At 43.6% G+C, this 18,234-nt stretch overlaps 1 protein-coding gene across 1 annotated transcript in view; it reads right to left on the bottom strand.

Annotated features, from left to right (window-relative positions):
* DNAH10 (dynein axonemal heavy chain 10) overlaps positions 1 to 18,234 on the bottom strand; it is a 161,409-nt gene that overhangs the window by 60,179 nt on the left and 82,996 nt on the right. Inside the window, exons 40-47 of the mRNA XM_006056319.4 lie at positions 18,042 to 18,177; positions 17,163 to 17,285; positions 15,058 to 15,192; positions 14,542 to 14,758; positions 10,245 to 10,364; positions 8,832 to 8,977; positions 2,681 to 2,833; positions 1,021 to 1,281 (exon numbers count right to left, since the gene is read on the bottom strand). Coding sequence (XP_006056381.4) covers positions 1,021 to 1,281; positions 2,681 to 2,833; positions 8,832 to 8,977; positions 10,245 to 10,364; positions 14,542 to 14,758; positions 15,058 to 15,192; positions 17,163 to 17,285; positions 18,042 to 18,177 — 1,291 coding nt within the window. The remainder of the gene's footprint in view (positions 1 to 1,020; positions 1,282 to 2,680; positions 2,834 to 8,831; positions 8,978 to 10,244; positions 10,365 to 14,541; positions 14,759 to 15,057; positions 15,193 to 17,162; positions 17,286 to 18,041; positions 18,178 to 18,234) is intronic.

Below are 18,234 nucleotides of genomic sequence, written 5' to 3'. Positions count from 1 at the left end.
GGAGCAGAATGGGTACTGACTCCAGAGCCCACATCCTGTAGTGGCTGCATTGCTGTCACTCAAGGGGGCCTATGTAACTCCGGGCCACACCATGATTTCCACGGACCCTAGGCACTTCTGCCTTCATGGGCCCCTTCCGCCATAAAAATATAGTACTTATATATACATATACATTTATATATTCTTTTATTACTTACTTATAATTAAATATATTATCTTATATATATTATGATTAACTTGGTATAAAGATGGATATAATCCATGCTGGATTAGATTGATTCCTTTCTTCTGATTTTGAGAGAAATTAAAACCTGTTCATGGGCCTCTAAAAGCACCATGGACTCTAGGCCTTGTGCTTGCTGTGCCAAATGCATACATCGTTACCAAGTTTCTACCAACACCAGGCCCTCCGGTTTAGACTTCTAATTACGTCAAGTTACCCACAGCCTAAACGGGAGAAGAATTTGAAAAAGAATAGGACTTCCCTAGGTCCATCGCATTGCTATATTCAAAATGGATAACCAACAAGGACCTGTTGTATAGCACATGGAACTCTACTCCATGTTATGTGGCAGCCTGGATGGGAGGAGGGTTTGGGGAAGAACGGATACCTGTATCTGTATGGCTGAGTCCCTTCCTGTTCATCTGAAACTGCCACAACATTGTTAATCAGCTATAACCCAATACAAACTAAAAAGTTAAAAGTTTGAAGGTGAAAAAAAAGAATAGGACTTCCCTGGTGGTCCAATGGTAAAGAATCTGCCTGCCAATGAAGGAATATAGGTTCAATCTCTGGTCCAGGAATATCCCACACGCGTCATAGCAGCTGATGAAGCCCATGCACCCTAGGGCCTGTGCTCCTCAACAATAGAAGACCCTACTCACTGCAACTAGAGAAAGCCTGCACGCACCGATGAAAACCCAGCATGGTCAAAAATACATGAGTCAAGAAAAATTTTTTTAAATAAAAGGAAAAAAAAAGAATAGATTCATGTATATGTAAAAAAAAAAAAAAGTTACCGAGGTGTGGCCTTTGAGGATAGAGGAATAAATTAAATGCAAAGACTCCTCAGAAGGAAAGGGAATGTTGAAGACACTGAAGAGCGAAGTAAATCTTGGATCGACTTCGTTGCGGCCTCCTCCGGCTTTCCCCATCGCAGCAATAAAGCCGAGGTCGCGGATGCTTTTGCAGTTCAGCTCCTTGCCCCGGTCGTACAAGAAGCCTTTTTCCAAGAGCAGTTTCAGCAGGGCAATTGGCTGCTGTGTGCCATACTCATCCACCTCAATTGTTTTAAAGAAAAGGAAGAACAGTGATATTGTAAAGCAGAACCCAGCAATACCTTTGCTGACCATCTCAACTAAATCCCCTGGAGAAGGGAAAAGCTACTCACTCCAGTATTCTGGCCTAGAGAATTCTATGGACTGTATAGTCCATGGAGTCACAAAGAGTCGGACACGACTGATCGACTTACACTTTCATTTCAGCTAAATCCCATCTCCTTTCACTCTCTCAGAGTGCTCTGGTTTGAGTTTCACTGGGCTTCTCAAAGTTTGCAGTTCTGTATATTCATTTGTAGTTGTTTTTTTTTTTTTAAATCTGTGTCCCTCTCTAGATTGCAAACTCCCTGAAGGCGGGAACTACATATATTTTGTTCATCACTTCACAGCACCAGTCCCCATAGGAGATGCTCAATAAATATGTCAATTGGATGGATGGATGGATAAACAAGTGTATGGATGGATGGCTGGATGCATAGATCGATAGATGCATAGATAGATGAGTGTATGTATGGGTATAAACATGGGTGAATAAATGCATGGATGGATGTATGGATAGATGCATGGATGGATGGAGAGATGGATGGATGCATGGATAGATGGATGCCTGCATGCATCCATGGATGGACGCATGGATCCTGGCTTTGTAAACAGTCCATCTAGAAGATACATTTTTGGTGGGGGGGAATGGTTCTGCAGACATGATAATAAATTTCAATCCCAGTACTAAGAAAACTTTGCACCTCTTAGGCTCTAGCCCCAGAAACAAACTCATGGTGCCTGTGAACATTCCCTTGCTCTAGGGAATTTTGGTAAAATCTAGATTTTGGTAAATCTAGAGGAATTCTTAGGAAGTGCCTGCCCTTACACTTTCCATGTATGTCACTCAGTCATGTCTGACTCTTTTATGACCCCATGGGCTGTAGCCTGTAAGGCTCCTCTTTCCACGGGATTCCCCAGGCAAGAATACTGGAGTGGGTTGCCACTTCCTACTCCAGGGGATCTTCCTGACCCAGGGATTGAACCCACGTCTCCTGCATCTACTGCACTGTCAGGCAGACTCTTTACCACTGCACCACCTGGCTCCCCAGGTATACAGGAGTTAGAACAGTATTATTATCTAAAGTACAGCTCATCTAGAACCACTTACTCAAACATACACTGAACTATATACACTGAATATAGTTCAGAAGCTGCCTGCTACCTGCTTTAATCCTTGGAGAAACTAAGGAACGCATCTAAGGAAAGAGTCCCTCCAATCACATGGTCCCCTAAGCTGATTCTCCATAACCTGGCCCTACAGACATTGTGAAGACTAAAAGACAGATGCTTTCACGTTCACTCAAACCCATTACATAGCCCCGCCACTGCCCCCCCACCCCACCCGCTCGGCCTCACCAACCTTCGGCATGTTCATGTCATCCATGAACACCAGGAGGCGTTTTCCCATGGGTGGGCCATAAGTGTCTTTGGTTCGTTTTTCCACGTTGGCTTCTAAATTTCTTTGGATATCCATGGACGTGGTGCGGGAGGAGAAACTGACCATTAACACAATCTGAAACAGAAATAGATAATTCCAAAACACGGTCTTTTTTCATGGTACCTACATGAAATATTTGATTGTAAGCTACCATCTATTTTACAGATTCACTGGTATCTGAACTAATTTTTTTGCAACCCAATATGAGCCTGAAGTTCATTGTATATTTTAACGCTAAAGCAAGAATTCCTCTTTCCTTATGAAAGGTTGTAAGAGGCAATAACTAGTTGCCAGGTGAACAGTGTGGACTGGGGAGCAATGTGGATTGGTCAGGGTGGGGGAGGTACTGGCCCTACACAGTTCTAACCAGGTGACCTCAGAACCATTGCTTAAGCTTTCAGAGCCTCCTTTTTCTCATCTGAAATATTATTTCAATGACATTTATTTGGACTCCTTAACAGAGTGATTTTTATCATGTGAGATGAAATATATCAAAGTATTTTCAAAATGACAAAGCAATATTCAAGTATAAGTTACCATCATGCCTGCTACATCTAAATAAATAAGTCAAAGAGAGCACAAACATGCAAACTGGTATATACTGAATGCATAAAGAACAAAGTCCTACTACACAGCACAGGGAACTATATTCAATATCCTGCGATTAAATCACAGTGGAAAAGAGTATGAAAAAGAAAGTGCACATATATATATATATATATATATATATATATGTGTGTGTGTGTGTGTGTTTGTCTGTTAATTGTTCAGTCATTCAGTCATGTCCAGCTCTTTGCGACTCGTGGACTGTAGCCCACCAGGCTCCTCTGCCCATGGAATTCTCCAGGCAAGAATACTGAAGTGGGTTGCCATTCCCTTCTCCAGGGGATCTTTCTGACCCAGGGATCGAACCCGAGTCTCCTGTATTGCTGGCAGGTTCTTTACCATCTAAGCCACCAGAGAAGCCTATATAAAGAAACTATACGTGTATATATGTGTGTGTATATAAACACATATGAACTATATATGTGTATATAAAATTGAGTCATTTTGCTGTATAGCAGTAATTAACACAACATTGTAAATTAACTATATTTCAATAAAAAAAATTTTTTTAAAAGAACACAAACAACCACTGATTAGTCCTTGGAAGGAACTGCTGAGAGAAGGGTGAGGGAGGGCCTCTGGTCCCTCTATGGGGTGGACATTTTCATGCACGTGTACTTGGGGTTTCTCCCTCACCCCTTCTTGGAGCAATTAATGACAGATCATTGATCAGTGGCTCCCATACTTAATTATGCATCAGAACCACCTGGAGGGATCTTCCCCTCAGCCCAATGGGTTCCCATCCTGAGAGTTTCTGATTCAGTAGGTCCCAGTTTAAGCAAGTTTTCAGGTGATGCTTATGCTGCAGGTCCAGGGACCACACTTTAAGAACCCCTGTGGGACCTCCCTGAGGGTCCAGTGGGTAAGAATCCACTTGCCAACACAGGGGACATGAGTTCGATCCCTGGTCAGGGAACTAAGGTCCTACATGCCTCAGAGCAATTAAGCCCATGTGCCTAGAGCCTATGCTCTGCAACAAGAGAAGCCACCACAATGAGAAGCCTGTGTATCACAACTAGAGAGTAGCCCCTGCTTGCCGCAACTAGAGAAAGCACACATGCAGCAACAAAGACCCAGTGCAACCAAAAATATAAATAAATAAAAAAGAACCACTGCCTCAGATAACATCCTTCTCCTGGGTGCCCACAAATGCAGGGCAGCTGACCTGAACATCACAGAATAAACATGCATGTCTGTATTGTGAGCGTGTTTGGATGTGTCTTTCTTTTTTTGTCTCACCTTGAGGCTTGCCAGATTTTAGTTCCCTGACCAAGAATTGAACCTCCACGGTGAAAGCGTGGAGTCCTAACCACTGAACTGCGCCTTGTTGGACCTATGAGCACCAGCTGCTGAGTCTCGGTGGAGAGGAGCACAGAGGCTGGCGGGGGTGGGGCTACTGAAGTCAAGTGTTCTTTGCCCAACTCCATAAACTTGTAGGTCCCTCTGGCTGTAAACACTCCTCAAGTGCCCTCCACAATGGCATTCTTAAAGCTAAATAGCCATGCTTGCACACGCCAGTATATGAGTGAACTTGACCATCCATTTGGGGGCAGCAAGGCCCAATCCTGCCCTCAACCATTATGTGCCCATCACAAACCCAGGCTGACCACTCCCTACCCGGGAGGGCCACAGGATTCCCCGGAGCCCCTCTGCCACATGTAGCACAGGTGTAAGGAAGAGTCAGAGAGGAAAGCAGTGGGAAGCTTTTCTCTGCTTGCAGGTTCCAGAAGGCCAGAATCAGAATCAAGAACCTCAAAGATGGACAACGTTAACAAGGAACTGAATAAGTGAGTGGCCTGGGGACAAGTATGTGACAGCTGGACATCCCGAAAATCACAGGCAGCTTCTTGGAGGAGATAAGAGTCTTTACTTGGTAATAAAACATTAAGTAGGGAATGGGGCTTCCCAGGTGGCGCGAGTGGTAAAGTACCCGCCTGCCAATAGTAAGAGACGCAGGTTCGATCTCTGGGTCGGGAAGATCTTCTGGAGGAGGAAATGGCAACCCACTCCACTATTCTTGCCTGGAGAATCTCATGGACAGAGGAGCCTGGTGGGCTACAGTCCATAGGGTCGCAAAGAGTCAGACATGACTTAGTACTAGCACTCCCTGATTGCCCACTGGCTAAGACTCTGAGATCCCAATGCAGGGGGCCCAAGTTGGATCCCTGGTCATGGAACTAGATCTGACATGCCACAACTAAAGATCCCACATGCTGCAAATTTTAAAAAGTTAAATAAAAATTGTTTAAAACCAGGAGAATTGCAATGGTGAGCAGGTGGGCCATGTAGGACCACTCAGAGTGCACAGAAAGGAGAAACGCAGGGACCCTCCTTCCTAACATCTCGGTGCACCTGGCATGTTCTGCACAATCACGTTCTATGCATGATTCATTCTCATGTCAGGGTCCCCTCTTAATGAGGGCGGACCTTAATAGCTTTGTTCACTGTCGTTTGCACCGGAGTACCCAAACCCTCCCACGTCTGGCACATGACTGGAGGAAGGAAATGAAAAACCACAAAATGGTGATGAGGAATGTAACTGCCAGCCTTCAAGATGACCCCCAATCATCCTCACCTCCAGGTACCCACACCCTGTGTAGCCCCCTCCTATGTTGCATCAGAGGGGGCCACAGTAGTGCCTCTGTGATCCACAAAATGCAGCAAAAGTGATGGTGTGTTGTTTCCTGAATCATACAAAGCATTGTCGTGTCTGCTTTTCTACCTTGGACATTCACTCTGAGGGAAGTCAGATGCCAGGTCAAGAGAACAACAGCAGGTGCAGTGGTTAAGAATCTGCCTGCCAAGGATATAAAATCAACACACAGAAATCCTTTGCATTCCTATACACTAATAATGAGAAAATAGAAAGAGAAATTAAGGAAACAATTCCATTCACCACTGCAATGAAAAGAATAAAATACTTAGGAATATATCTACCTAAAGAAACTAAAGACCTATATATATAAAACTATAAAACACTGATCAAAGAGGACACTAATAGATGGAGAAATATACCATGTTCATGGATCAGAAGAATCAACATAGTGAAAATGAGTATACTACCCAAAGCAATCTACAGATTCAATGCAATCCCTATCAAGCTAACAATGGTATTTTTCACAGAGCTAGAACAAATAATTTCACAATTTGTATGGAAATACAAAAAAACCTCGAATAGCCAAAGCAATCTTGAGAAAGAAGAATGGAACTGGAGGAATCAACCTGCCTGACTTCAGGCTCTACTACAAAGCCACAGTCATCAAGACAGTATGGTACTGGCACAAAGAAATATAGATCAACGGAACAAAATAGAAAGCCCAGAGATAAACCCATGCACCTATGGACACCTTATCTTTGACAAAAGAGGCAAGAATATACAATGGAGAAAAGACAATCTCTTTAACAAGTGGTGCTAGGAAAACTGGTCAACCATTTGTAAAAGAATGAAACTAGAACACTTTCTAATACCATACACAAAAATAAACTCAAAATGGATTAAAGATCTAAACATAAGACCAGAAACTATAAAACTCTTAGAGGAGAACATAGGCAAAACACTCTCAGACATACATCACAGCAGGATCCTCTATGACCCACCTCCCAGAATAGTGGAAATAAAAGCAAAAATAAACAAATGGGATCTAATTAAAATTAAAAGCTTCTGCACAACAAAAGAAACTATAAGCAAGGTTAAAAGACAGCCTTCAGAATGGGAGAAAATAATAGGACATGAAGCAACTGACAAACAACTAATCTCAAAAATATACAAGCAACTCCTGCAGCTCAATTCCAGAAAAATAAATGACCCAATCAAAAAATGGGCCAAAGAACTAAATAGACATTTCTCCAAAGAAGACATACAGATGGCTAACAAACACATGAAAAGATGCTCAACATCACTCAGTATCAGAGAAATGCAAATCAAAACCACAATGAGGTACCATTTCACTCCAGTCAGAATGGCTGCGATCCAAAAGTCTACAAGCAATAAATGCTGGAGAGGATGTAGAGAAAAGGGAACCCTCTTACACTGTTGGTGGGAATGTAAACTAGTACAGCCACTATGGAGAACAGTATGGAGATTCCTTAAAAAACTGGAAATAGAACTGCCACATGACCCAGCAATCCCACTGCTGGGCATACACACTGAGGGAACCAGAATTGAAAGAGACACATGTACCCCAATGTTCATCGCAGCACTGTTTATAATAGCCAAGACATGGAAGCAACCTAGATGTCCATCAGCACATGAATGGATAAGAAAGCCATATTACATATACACAATGGAGTATTATTCAGCCATTAAAAAGAATACATTTGAATCAGTTCTAATGAGGTGGATGAAACTGGAGCCGATTATACAGGGTGAAGTAAGCCAGAAAGAAAAACACCAATACAGTATACTAACGCATATATATGCGTTAGTATATATATATATATATATATATATACACACTATATATATATACACTATATATATATATACACTATATATATATATATACACTATATATATATATATATATGGAATTTAGAAAGATGGTAACGACAACCCTGTATGCGAGACAGCAAAAGAGACACAGATGTATAGAACAGTCTTTTGGACTCTGTGGGAGAGGGAGGGGGGGATGATTTGGGAGAATGGCATTAAAACATGTATAATATCATATAAGAAATGAATCGCCAGTCCAGGTTCAATGCAGGATACAGGAAGCTTGGGGATGGTGCACTGGGATGACCCAGAGGGATGGTATGGGGAGGGAGGCGGGAGGGGGGTTCAGGATGGGGAACACATGTACACCCGTGGAGGATGCATGTTGATGTATGGCAAAATGAATACAATATTGTAAAGTAAAAAAAAAAAATTTAATTAAAAAATAGAAAAAAATATTAATTAAAAAAATAGAAAAAAAAAATCTGCCTGCCAATGCAAAGGACACAGGTTCGATCCCTGGTTGGGGAACTAAGATCCCACATGTTGTGGAGCAACTAAGCCCATGCAGCGCAACTACCGAGCCCGCACATCCTAAAACCTGTGTTCCACAACAAGAGGAGCCACTGCAATGAGGGAGCCCATGTACCTGAACTAGAAAGCAGCCCCTGCTTGCCACAAGTAGAGAAAGCTTGCGTGCAGCAACAAAGAACCAGTGCAGCCATAAAATAGATAAATGAAAAAATAATCTTCAGGAAAAAATAAAGGACTACACCAGGGTGCTTGGAGAGGCTCACATGGTGAGGAATTGATACAGAACATCTCAAAAGAGGATTCCCCCAGCCACAGTCAAGCCTTCAGATGACCTCAGCCCTGGTCAACCTTGCCATCTCATGAAAGAGCCTGGGCTAGAACAACCAGCTAAGCCACCCCCAGGTTCCAGATCTGCAGAAACTGTGAGATAGTATTTGTTGTATGAACTGCTTTGTGTTGGGGTAATTTGTTATTTGTCCATAGATACAAATAATGACTTACATTAGTCTCTTCATTCAGGTTTTTCAGGAAGTTGTGGGTAGTGGCTGTCTTGGATGTACCAGATTCACCAACCAAGAGAACAGGTTGCCTAATCTTCACCATTTGCTCCAGTGTCCAGGTAGTACGGGTTGTATCCACTGTATGAACTAAACAACGTATGAAGAATTAGAGCATCACAGAAGCACCAATAACGTGCACACTGGGCAGCCTGGAGTTTCCCAGGATCCCACAAATCCCATAAGAAGCATCAGCAAAAACCCAAGGGGTGATCTTGAAAACATATAAATGGAGACGCTCACTACCCCTAATGATTGCTTCTAATAGCTTTATGGAGGTATAATTCACAGACCATAAAATTCATTCCAATATTAAGTGTATATTTTGAGGAGTTTGATACATTTTTACAGCTGTGTCCTCATCACATACGAGTGTAGAAAACCCAAATGGTTTCAATATCCAATTCTGACTTATACTCAGGATATTGAAAACTCCCAGGTTCTCTGCTGCATAAGTCACTTTTCAAGACTTGTTTCCTGACCAACAACTTCCTCTGAGGGCTTCCCAGGTGGCTCAGTTGTAACGAGTCCGCCTGCCAAGCAGGAGACGCGGCTTCGATCCCTGGGTCAGGAAGGTCCTCTGGAGGAGGCAGTGGTGGCCGACTCGAGTATTCAGGCTTGGGAAATCCCGTGGACAGAGGAGCATGGGGGCTGCAGTCCGTGGGGTCGCAAAGAGTAGGACACGACTTAGCGACAGACTTTCACTTTTTTCAGCTTCCTCTGAAGAGAGTATCAAACCTTCAAGTCAAATCTGGCTACTCCTACACTACCAGTTTTAAATGCTGATTGGTTCCTGAGAAAACACGTATGCTTCATTCTACAAGAACTCTATACCAACCAAAATCAGATATTCGTTTCATGGAATATCTTGAGCCTCCATGGTATCCAAATAGCCAGAGGTGTGCATGTTAAATACAGCTCAATACACAATATCCATAGTACACTACTTCTCAAGGCAGCATCTCTTACAAAATTCTGCCTTAGTCATTCCTCTTTCCCTCCTTCCTGCGTCCCTCCCCATGCTCAGACAGCTCCACGGGGCAGAAGGGAGCCTGTGCAAGGTGCGCAGAAGCAGAGGAGCATCCTACCCACCTCAAGCCCTGCCACCCTCCCTGGCAGGGAGGATCCACCTGCCAGGCAAAGGAGCTGAGGGGTATAGACATCTTCAGATGTCCAGAGGCACATAAAAGGAAGCCAAAGTGCCACCCTCTTGGCAAAACCCATAGCTCACGTTCAGTTTCTCCCAACCAGCACTCTGGGTGGGACTTAGAGTTCCACTGGGACCACGGGATTTTCCACCCTTCCACACAGAATGAGAACCACATATGCTTAAACTGAAGCTTCAGTTCTCACGTACCCAGGATGTCAACAAATTTCCTCTCGCGGGAATGAACATACTCTGGAACTAATTGATTCCACGGTATCCATTTCTTCTGTGTGGAATCAAAGTGAAAGTCATACAAGGTTGGAAGCTGACCTGTAATAAAAAGTGGTCACTTTTGTTTTGATTGTGGACATGAAAATGTAGAATCAGCTCTGGCTCATGCTTGAAACGAACTAATGCTATTTGTTCCCTGGATAGCAACTTAATTGGAGAAACTGACAGCTACAGACAGATGGATGGAGATAGATAAAGATGGATGGATGAATAAATATAAATAGACATAGACACACAGATACAAATGGATGGAAGAATGGATGGATAGGTGAAAAGTGAAAGTGTTAGTCACTCAGTCATGTCTGATTCTTTGCAACCCTATGGACTGTAGCCCACCAGGCTCCTCTGTCCACGGAATTCTCCAGGCAAAAATACTGGAGTCGGTAGCCATACTGTTCTCCAGGGGACCTTCCTGACCCAGGGATCGAACCCACGTCTCCTGCATTGCAGATGGATTCTTTACAGTCTGAGCCACCAGAGAAGCCCAAACTGTTAGTCATTCCAACTCTTTGTGACCCCATGGACCTGCCAGACTCCTCTGTCAATGGGATAGGTAAATAGAGAGAGATAAATATGGATGCATGGAAAAAAGAAGAAAGAAAGGAAAGATAGATTTAAATATAACCAAACTAGGGAACCCAGAAGAAGGCTCAGAAAGGAAAGGGCCTGGAAGTCAGAGCTGGGAGCAGGGTGAAAAGGGCTCAGTGAGGACACAAAGAGTGAAAAGAAGGTCTAGGACCAAATCCTGATATGAGGGAGGGGCCAAGGTAGGGGACTCAACCAAGGAAACTGTGCAGGCATGGCCAGAATGGAGCAGGATGGAAGAAGAATTTTTAAGAAGGCAGAAAGTAGCACCATGCTTGATACTGGGGAAAGGTCAGGGAGGAAAAAATCAGAAGAGGCTGTCAGATCCGGCAACAAGAACGCAGTGCAGGTGCTGGCTGGGAGCAGTGTGGGTGGAGATGTGCAGAAAGGAGGTGGGAGGCGGACGGTTGAGAAGTGGTGGGATGAAGGAGAAAGTAGCTTGAGGACAATCTTTCAGGACATGTGGCTTTAAAAGGGAAGAGGCAGGGACTTCCCTGGTGGTCCAGTGGCTAAGAATCTGAGCTCCCAATGCAGGGGGTCTGGGTTCGATCCCTGGTTGGGGAACTAGATCCTACACACTGTAACTAAAGATCCTGCGTGCTACAATTAAGACCCAGTGCAGCCAAATAATTTAAAAAGGAAGAGGCAGAGAGACATCTCTAGAAGGGGCTAGGATTAGGAAGGCTTTACTAGAACATGTCAAAGAGCCAGTGGGACAGGGTTGGTAGAGATGGACAGATGGAAAATATAAAAGACAGAGGAGAAAACCAGTGAAGACAGGAGCCTGAGGAGGTGGGAGGTGGAAGATCTCAAAGCTCAGGGCAGGTTCAGCTTGGCCAAGAGGAGGGTCTCCCCACCCCTGAGAAAGGAGGCAGGAGAAGATGGGGGCTGGAAAAATTCCTATCTGACAGTGTGGGGTTTTCCTGTTCAAGGAAGGAGGAAGGTCATGTGCAGAGATGGGGGCGAGGGCCCAGTGGAAATTTGGAGAAAAGGGAAATGAATTATCCCATGGGGATAGGAGAGGGAGTTCAAGTTCAAGACTGAATTTATGGAGGTGCCAGGAGTTTGATCCCTGGGTTGGGAAGAACCCTTGGAGAAGGGAATGGCAACCCACTCCAGGATTCTTGCCTGGAGAACCCCATGGACAGAGGAGCCTGGCTACAGTCTATAGGGTCACAAAGAGTCAGACACAACTGAGTGACTAACACTTTCACTTTCAGTCTTCATAGTGATTTTCTCAGTACCATTCAAACCCTGGGGAGGCAGAGAAGGTGGGTTTGGGTTACCTCAGATAGATTCGACAGAAAGGCAAAATTAGGCAAGAAGGCCATGAAATTTAGGCAAGAGAGACTGAAGCAACAGGGCAGCAGAAAAGGATTTAGAAGGTTCAGAAGGTGGTAGGAAGACAGGGAGGGGCAGCGGATAGTCCCCATGAGGCCAGCTGAGAACACATGTGGCAGGAGTCACAAGCTGACGATGGGTGGGGAGTGGAAGGTGTAACTATGATGTAGACAGAGCAGCATTGAGTGCTATGGGCTAGGATGAGGTCAAGGGACCCAGAGGCTGGACTTGAATGCAGAAGGCATTTGGAAGTGGGCTGTCTACAGGTTGTCTTCAAGTTCTCAAGCTGAGGGCAAACTAAGAGAGAAAGACCAGACTGGGATCAGCATCGTCTCTGTGAGGGGTGAGGGTTGCAGGAGCATGTAGCCAGCACGGTGGGCATAACTGGGAAGCTCCCCCCAGAAAGGGGACTCAGGGTTCTGAAAAAGTACAAGAAAACTAGCCTCCAAAAGACCCCAGACTTTACATATATATATATATATATATTTATGTATTTACTTGGCTTCTCCAGGTCTTAGTAGCAGCATGCAGAATCTTCAGTTGCTGCATGCGAACTCTGAGTTGTGGTACATGGGATCTAGTTCCCTGACCAGGGATTGAACCCAGGTCCCCTGCATTGGGAGCATGGTATCTTAGGCATTGGGCCACCAGGGAAGTCCCAAGACCACAGACTTTTTTTTTTTAATTTTATTTTATTTTTAAACTTTACATAACTGTATTAGTTTTGACAAATATCAAAATGAATCCGCCACAGGTATACATTTTTTAAATTAATTAATTTATTTTAACTGGAGGCTAATTACTTTACAACATTGTGGTGCTTTTTGCCATACACTGACATGAATCATCCACAGATGTACATGTGTCCCCCATCCCCAACCCACCTCCCACCTCCCTCCCCATCCCATCCCTCTGGGTTGTCCCAGTGCACTGGCTTTGAGTGCCCTGCTTCATGCATTGAACTTGGACTGGTCATCTATTTCACATATGGTAATATACATGTTTCAATGCTATTTTCTCAAATCATCCCACCCTCACCTTCTCCCACAGAACCCCAAAAGTCTGTTCTTTATATCTGGGTCTCTTTTGCTGTCTTGCGTATAGGGTTGTCATTACTATCTTTCTAAATTCCATATGTATGCATTAATATACTGTATTGGTGTTTTTCTTTCTGACTTACTTCACTCTGTATAATAGGCCCCAGTTTCATCCACCTCATTAGGACTGATTCAAATGCATTCTTTTTAATAGCTGAGTAATATTCCACTGTGTATATGTACCACAACTTTCTTTTCCATTCATCTGCCGATGGACATCTAGGTTGCTTCCGTGTCCTAGCTATTGTAAACAGCGCTACAATGAACACTGGGGTACATGTGTCTCTTTCAATTCTGGTTTCTTCGGTGTGTATGCCCAGCAAGGACTGCAGACTTTTAAAACATCTTTTATTTGCTCAATGACTCTCTAGAAGAAAGACCTATGATCATTTTACTTTGAGCTTTAAAAACTGCAGACAAGGTAATGATTACAGAATAAAACCTGGGTCTCCCTGCCAATCATATTCAAGTGTCATTAAGAGACAGACGAAGAAGGATCCTAGTGTTATCTATAGTTCTTGTAGAATGCAGCCTTTTCACCATATATGGTTCTTTGAGGATGCACATTTTTTCATGCAAACACTTAAACTTTAATATAATGATTTCCTACAAACGACCTATAGATCCACATGTGATTATCTGCTGTGCAAAGTCTCGGGAATATAGCAGATGAATTAGCTGTGGAATTTTAGAGAAAAAAAAAACAGAGAATATAAAAGGAGAAGAAATTAAGACAAGCACAATGTGAAAATTTTACAGAGCTTAAACAGAGTGAATGAAGCAAGCACCTAAGCTAGGTGGGGAAAGGTTAGATTCATCAAAAAAGGCCACCCAAAGGAACTGGGCTTTAGGACTTCCCCACTGGTCCAGTGGCTAAGGCTCTGCACCCACATGCAAGGGGCCCAGGTTCAATCCCTGGTCAGGGAACTGGATCCAACATGCCACAACTAAGTTTCAAGATTTCAGCTCAAGATCCCACGTGCTGCAACTAAGATCCAGACCTCTGCTATTGAAGTTTATGCATTTGAACTTCTCCTGAGGGCTCCACTAGGTGCCCTGCACATTCTTCTACAGAAGCAAACAATCTAGGAAACCCTTACAGGCATAGATATGGAAAAGCAAGGTCATGTCCTCTAAAAACCTAACCAAAAGCATTCTGAGCAAAAAAAAAACAGGTTACGTTTAGTTCCTACCTGGCAGTTCCCCAGGACTGGCCCATATCCCTTCTGTATCAGCAGTAGGCAAAGAAGCAATGCGCTTAATACATTCATCAAATTTAGCCCTTCCATCCTCGAGGAGGCAGGAGCCCAGAGAACAGTACAGAGCCTCTAAGAAGTAGCACTCCAGAAGATCGGGCTCCTCGATTTCTCCCTCTAGTAGCGAATCCAGCATCTTGGCTAACTGGGTTACCTGGTTCACAGGAAAATACCTAGGTCAGCCCATATATTCCACACAACCCCACGAGAGTCAGTTCTGGTCACAAACCCTGGGACCCCAGATCTCAGAACGATGGGAATTATATGGCCCACCATATTGGTTTGGGCAGATGGAGCCCAGTATCTTGTCTTGCTCATGGTCACAAAAAGAAATATTGAGTCTCCCTTGTCGATAACCGGCAAGGTTAGATCTTACCCATCTGATGTCTTTGCTTCCCTTTTGAAAGCTCTTTAGGGAAGAATTTCTTTTTGCTAACAAAGATAGTTTCTTACCATATTTAGGTCTGTCTGCGGAACTATCGTCTTCAGCTTCTCTCCTTGTCTTCCATCCACTATTCCTTCCACTATCACATCAATGAGGTACGGTACGTATTTCTCAAACAAGCTCTCTAAATAACCTTGCTCCATCTAAAAAAGAGCAGAATTTCAAAGCATTCTCAAGGGTTCCTCTATTTATTTTAATTTTCAGTCTGCTTCTTCTATCACAGATTATATTATTATTATTATTATTATTATTTTGACTGTTCCATGCTTCTTGCAGGATCTTAGTTCACTGACCAAGGATCCTACCTGGGCCCTCAGCAGGGAAAGTGCTGGGTCCTAACCACTGGACTGCTGGGGAACTCCCAAGGGTTCCTTTATTCAAACAGAAGTTCATGGGAAGCTGTGCTTGTAAAAAGAGGGGATGAGAAACATTTTCTCATGAATGAGAAATTGAGCAGGTGAGTAAACTCTGATAACTCATCTATATATTTGTATAAAAATTTGGTCTTTATAATACGCTTCTGTTTCATTGCAAAACCTTTAATTTCACTGCCATAGCATCTATCCCACCACCTGGGAGGGAGGTGCTATAAAAGGTCCCACCTGACAGGCAAAGAGCTGATTAAGAATTTAAGTGACGTGGCCACAGCCATTGAACAAAGAGTATGAAGCAATGGAATGCCTCTCCCTATAGAGGCAATGATGATCACAAGGGCTTGTATGGGCATCATCACCCATATGACATGCATGAATGCTAAGTCTCTTCAGTCGTGTCTGACTCTTTGCGACCTAATGGACTGTAGCCCACTAGGCTCCTTTGTCCATGGGATTCTCCAGGCAAGAATACTGGAGTGGGTTGCCATGGCCTCCTCCAGGGGATCTCCCTGACCCAGGGATCTTTTGTGTCTCTGGCCTTGGCAGGTGGGTTCTTTACCACTAGCGCCACCTAGGAAGCCCCTCCCATATGACAGTGTGCCTCAAATGGTCCTAACACGTTCCCCTTGCTCCTCTCTTCTCTGAGGTAATTGTGTCCTAGCTTCCAATTTTCCATCAGCCTAGTGGTCCTTCTAGAGCTGCATCCTGTATGGTCACGATGTCCTGGGTGTGATCAAGCCACAGCCTTCACATGACTGTCATGTTTGCCTCTGAATCTTTCAATGAAGTCTACCATTAAGACAATACATGGCACTTCCCTGGTGGTCCAGTGGTTAAGAATCTGCCTGCCAGTGCAGGGGATGCAGGTTCAATCCCTGGTTGGGGAACTAAGATCCCACATGCCCCAGGGAAACTAAGCCTGTGCACTACAACTACTGAGTCTGTGCTCTAGAGCCCAAGAGTTGCAACCGTGAAAACCGTGTGCCCTAGAGCCCACGCTCCACCCAAGAGAAGCCACCACAACGAGAAGCCCTTGCACTGCAACTAGACAGTAGCCCTCACTCACTGCAACTAGAGAAAGCCCATGAGCAGCAATGAAGACCCACTGGAGAAAAAAAAAAAGACAGGTACACATTTCTGAGCAGCTTTATGAATATCACAGTGTTTGAGATCAACTGAAACCACTGAGTCTCAATTCTGTGACAAACTGGGTCCTTCACACATTGTGTTCATCCAACTGAGCAAGACAGGAGGAGCCGGACACCTCCTAGAGACAAGTCTCTCGACCACTGGACTTGGCTGGATGAGGGGTTGCCAACTACAATCCATAAGCCAAATCTGGCCTGCCACCTGTTTTGTAAATAAAGTTTTATTGGTACATAGCAATGTCCATTCATGTACTATGGTTGCTTTCATACCATAATGGTGGGGTTGAGTCGTTGCAAAAGAAACCATATGGCCCCCAAAGCCTAAAATATTTACCCTCTTTCACAGAAAAAAATTTGTCACCCCCTGGTCTAGACTATCAAAATCACTTATCTAGCCCACCTGCTATGAATTTTCTGGAAATCTAATAAGGGTGTCTTCCATGCTGTCACCCAACTTACTGATAACATTTAGTGCTCAAGATCACAGGCAGGTCAAGGTCAAGGCCATGGCCTTCAAACATCCCTCTGAGTTATGTTTATACAATTAGCCACCAATACTGATTGTCAGTTCATTTTGGAAATAATTTTCACCTTGTTCGGTATTTGATTAACCCATTTTTTCCAGTATGGTTGATATTTCAAGTTTTTAGGATCCACATAAACCATTCCACATCGAGACACAGTCGCAGGGGAGGCATACTGTAAATCCCCAACCTGGAGAAATGAACAAACTCAGTGTTATCTATAGCAGTCCCACTCCTAGGAATGTATCTGGACAAAACTACAATTCAGAAAGATAAATGCACCCCAGTGTTCACTGCAACACTATTTACAATGGCCAAGTCATGGAAACAATGCCAATTTCCATCAACAGGTGAATGGGTAAAGAAGATGTGGTACATACATACAATGGAATACGACTCAGCCATAAAAAGAATGAAATAATGCCATCTGCAGCGACATGGATGGCCCTAAAGATTATCATACTAAATGAAATAGGTCAGAAAGAGAAAGACAAATACCATATGATATCAGTTATACGTGGAGTCTAAAATATGACACAAGTGAATTTATTTATGAAACAGAAACAGACTGAGAATAGACTTGTGGGTGCCAAGGAGGAGCGGGTAGGGAGAGGGAAGGACTGAGAGCTGGGGTCAGCAGATGCAGACTATTATATACAGAATGGATAAGCAGCAAGGTCCTACTGTGTAGTGTGGGGAACTATATTCAGACCATAATGCAAGATAATATGAAAAAGAATGCATATAAATGCATAACTGAATCACTCTGCTATACAGCAGAAATCAGTACAACATTGCAAATCAACTATACTTCAATAAAATAAATTTTAAAAAATAAGCACTTTAAATTGTAATTCATTAAAAATAAAATAAAATTTAAAAAAAGAAAAAAAATTGTAATTCAAAGAAAGGCTTCTATTTGAAATTATTCTTCATCACTACTTGCCTCGAAGAGCAGGGCACAGTGCGCTTGAAGCCGAATGCGCTCGCCATTGGCCAGCGTCAACAGCTTGTTGTCATCCATCACAGAATTCATGTTCTCCACCCACAGAGCATCCACATCACCATCGAATAAAATATACCTGTGGCAACCGGAAAAAAGTGAGCCATGGCACCTGGAAGGCTTCCCATTAATGCAA

This window comes from Bubalus bubalis, chromosome 17 (assembly GCF_019923935.1).
Source record: "Bubalus bubalis isolate 160015118507 breed Murrah chromosome 17, NDDB_SH_1, whole genome shotgun sequence".
Lineage (NCBI taxonomy): Eukaryota > Metazoa > Chordata > Mammalia > Artiodactyla > Bovidae > Bubalus > Bubalus bubalis.
This window is presented reverse-complemented; position numbering and strand designations above follow the sequence as displayed.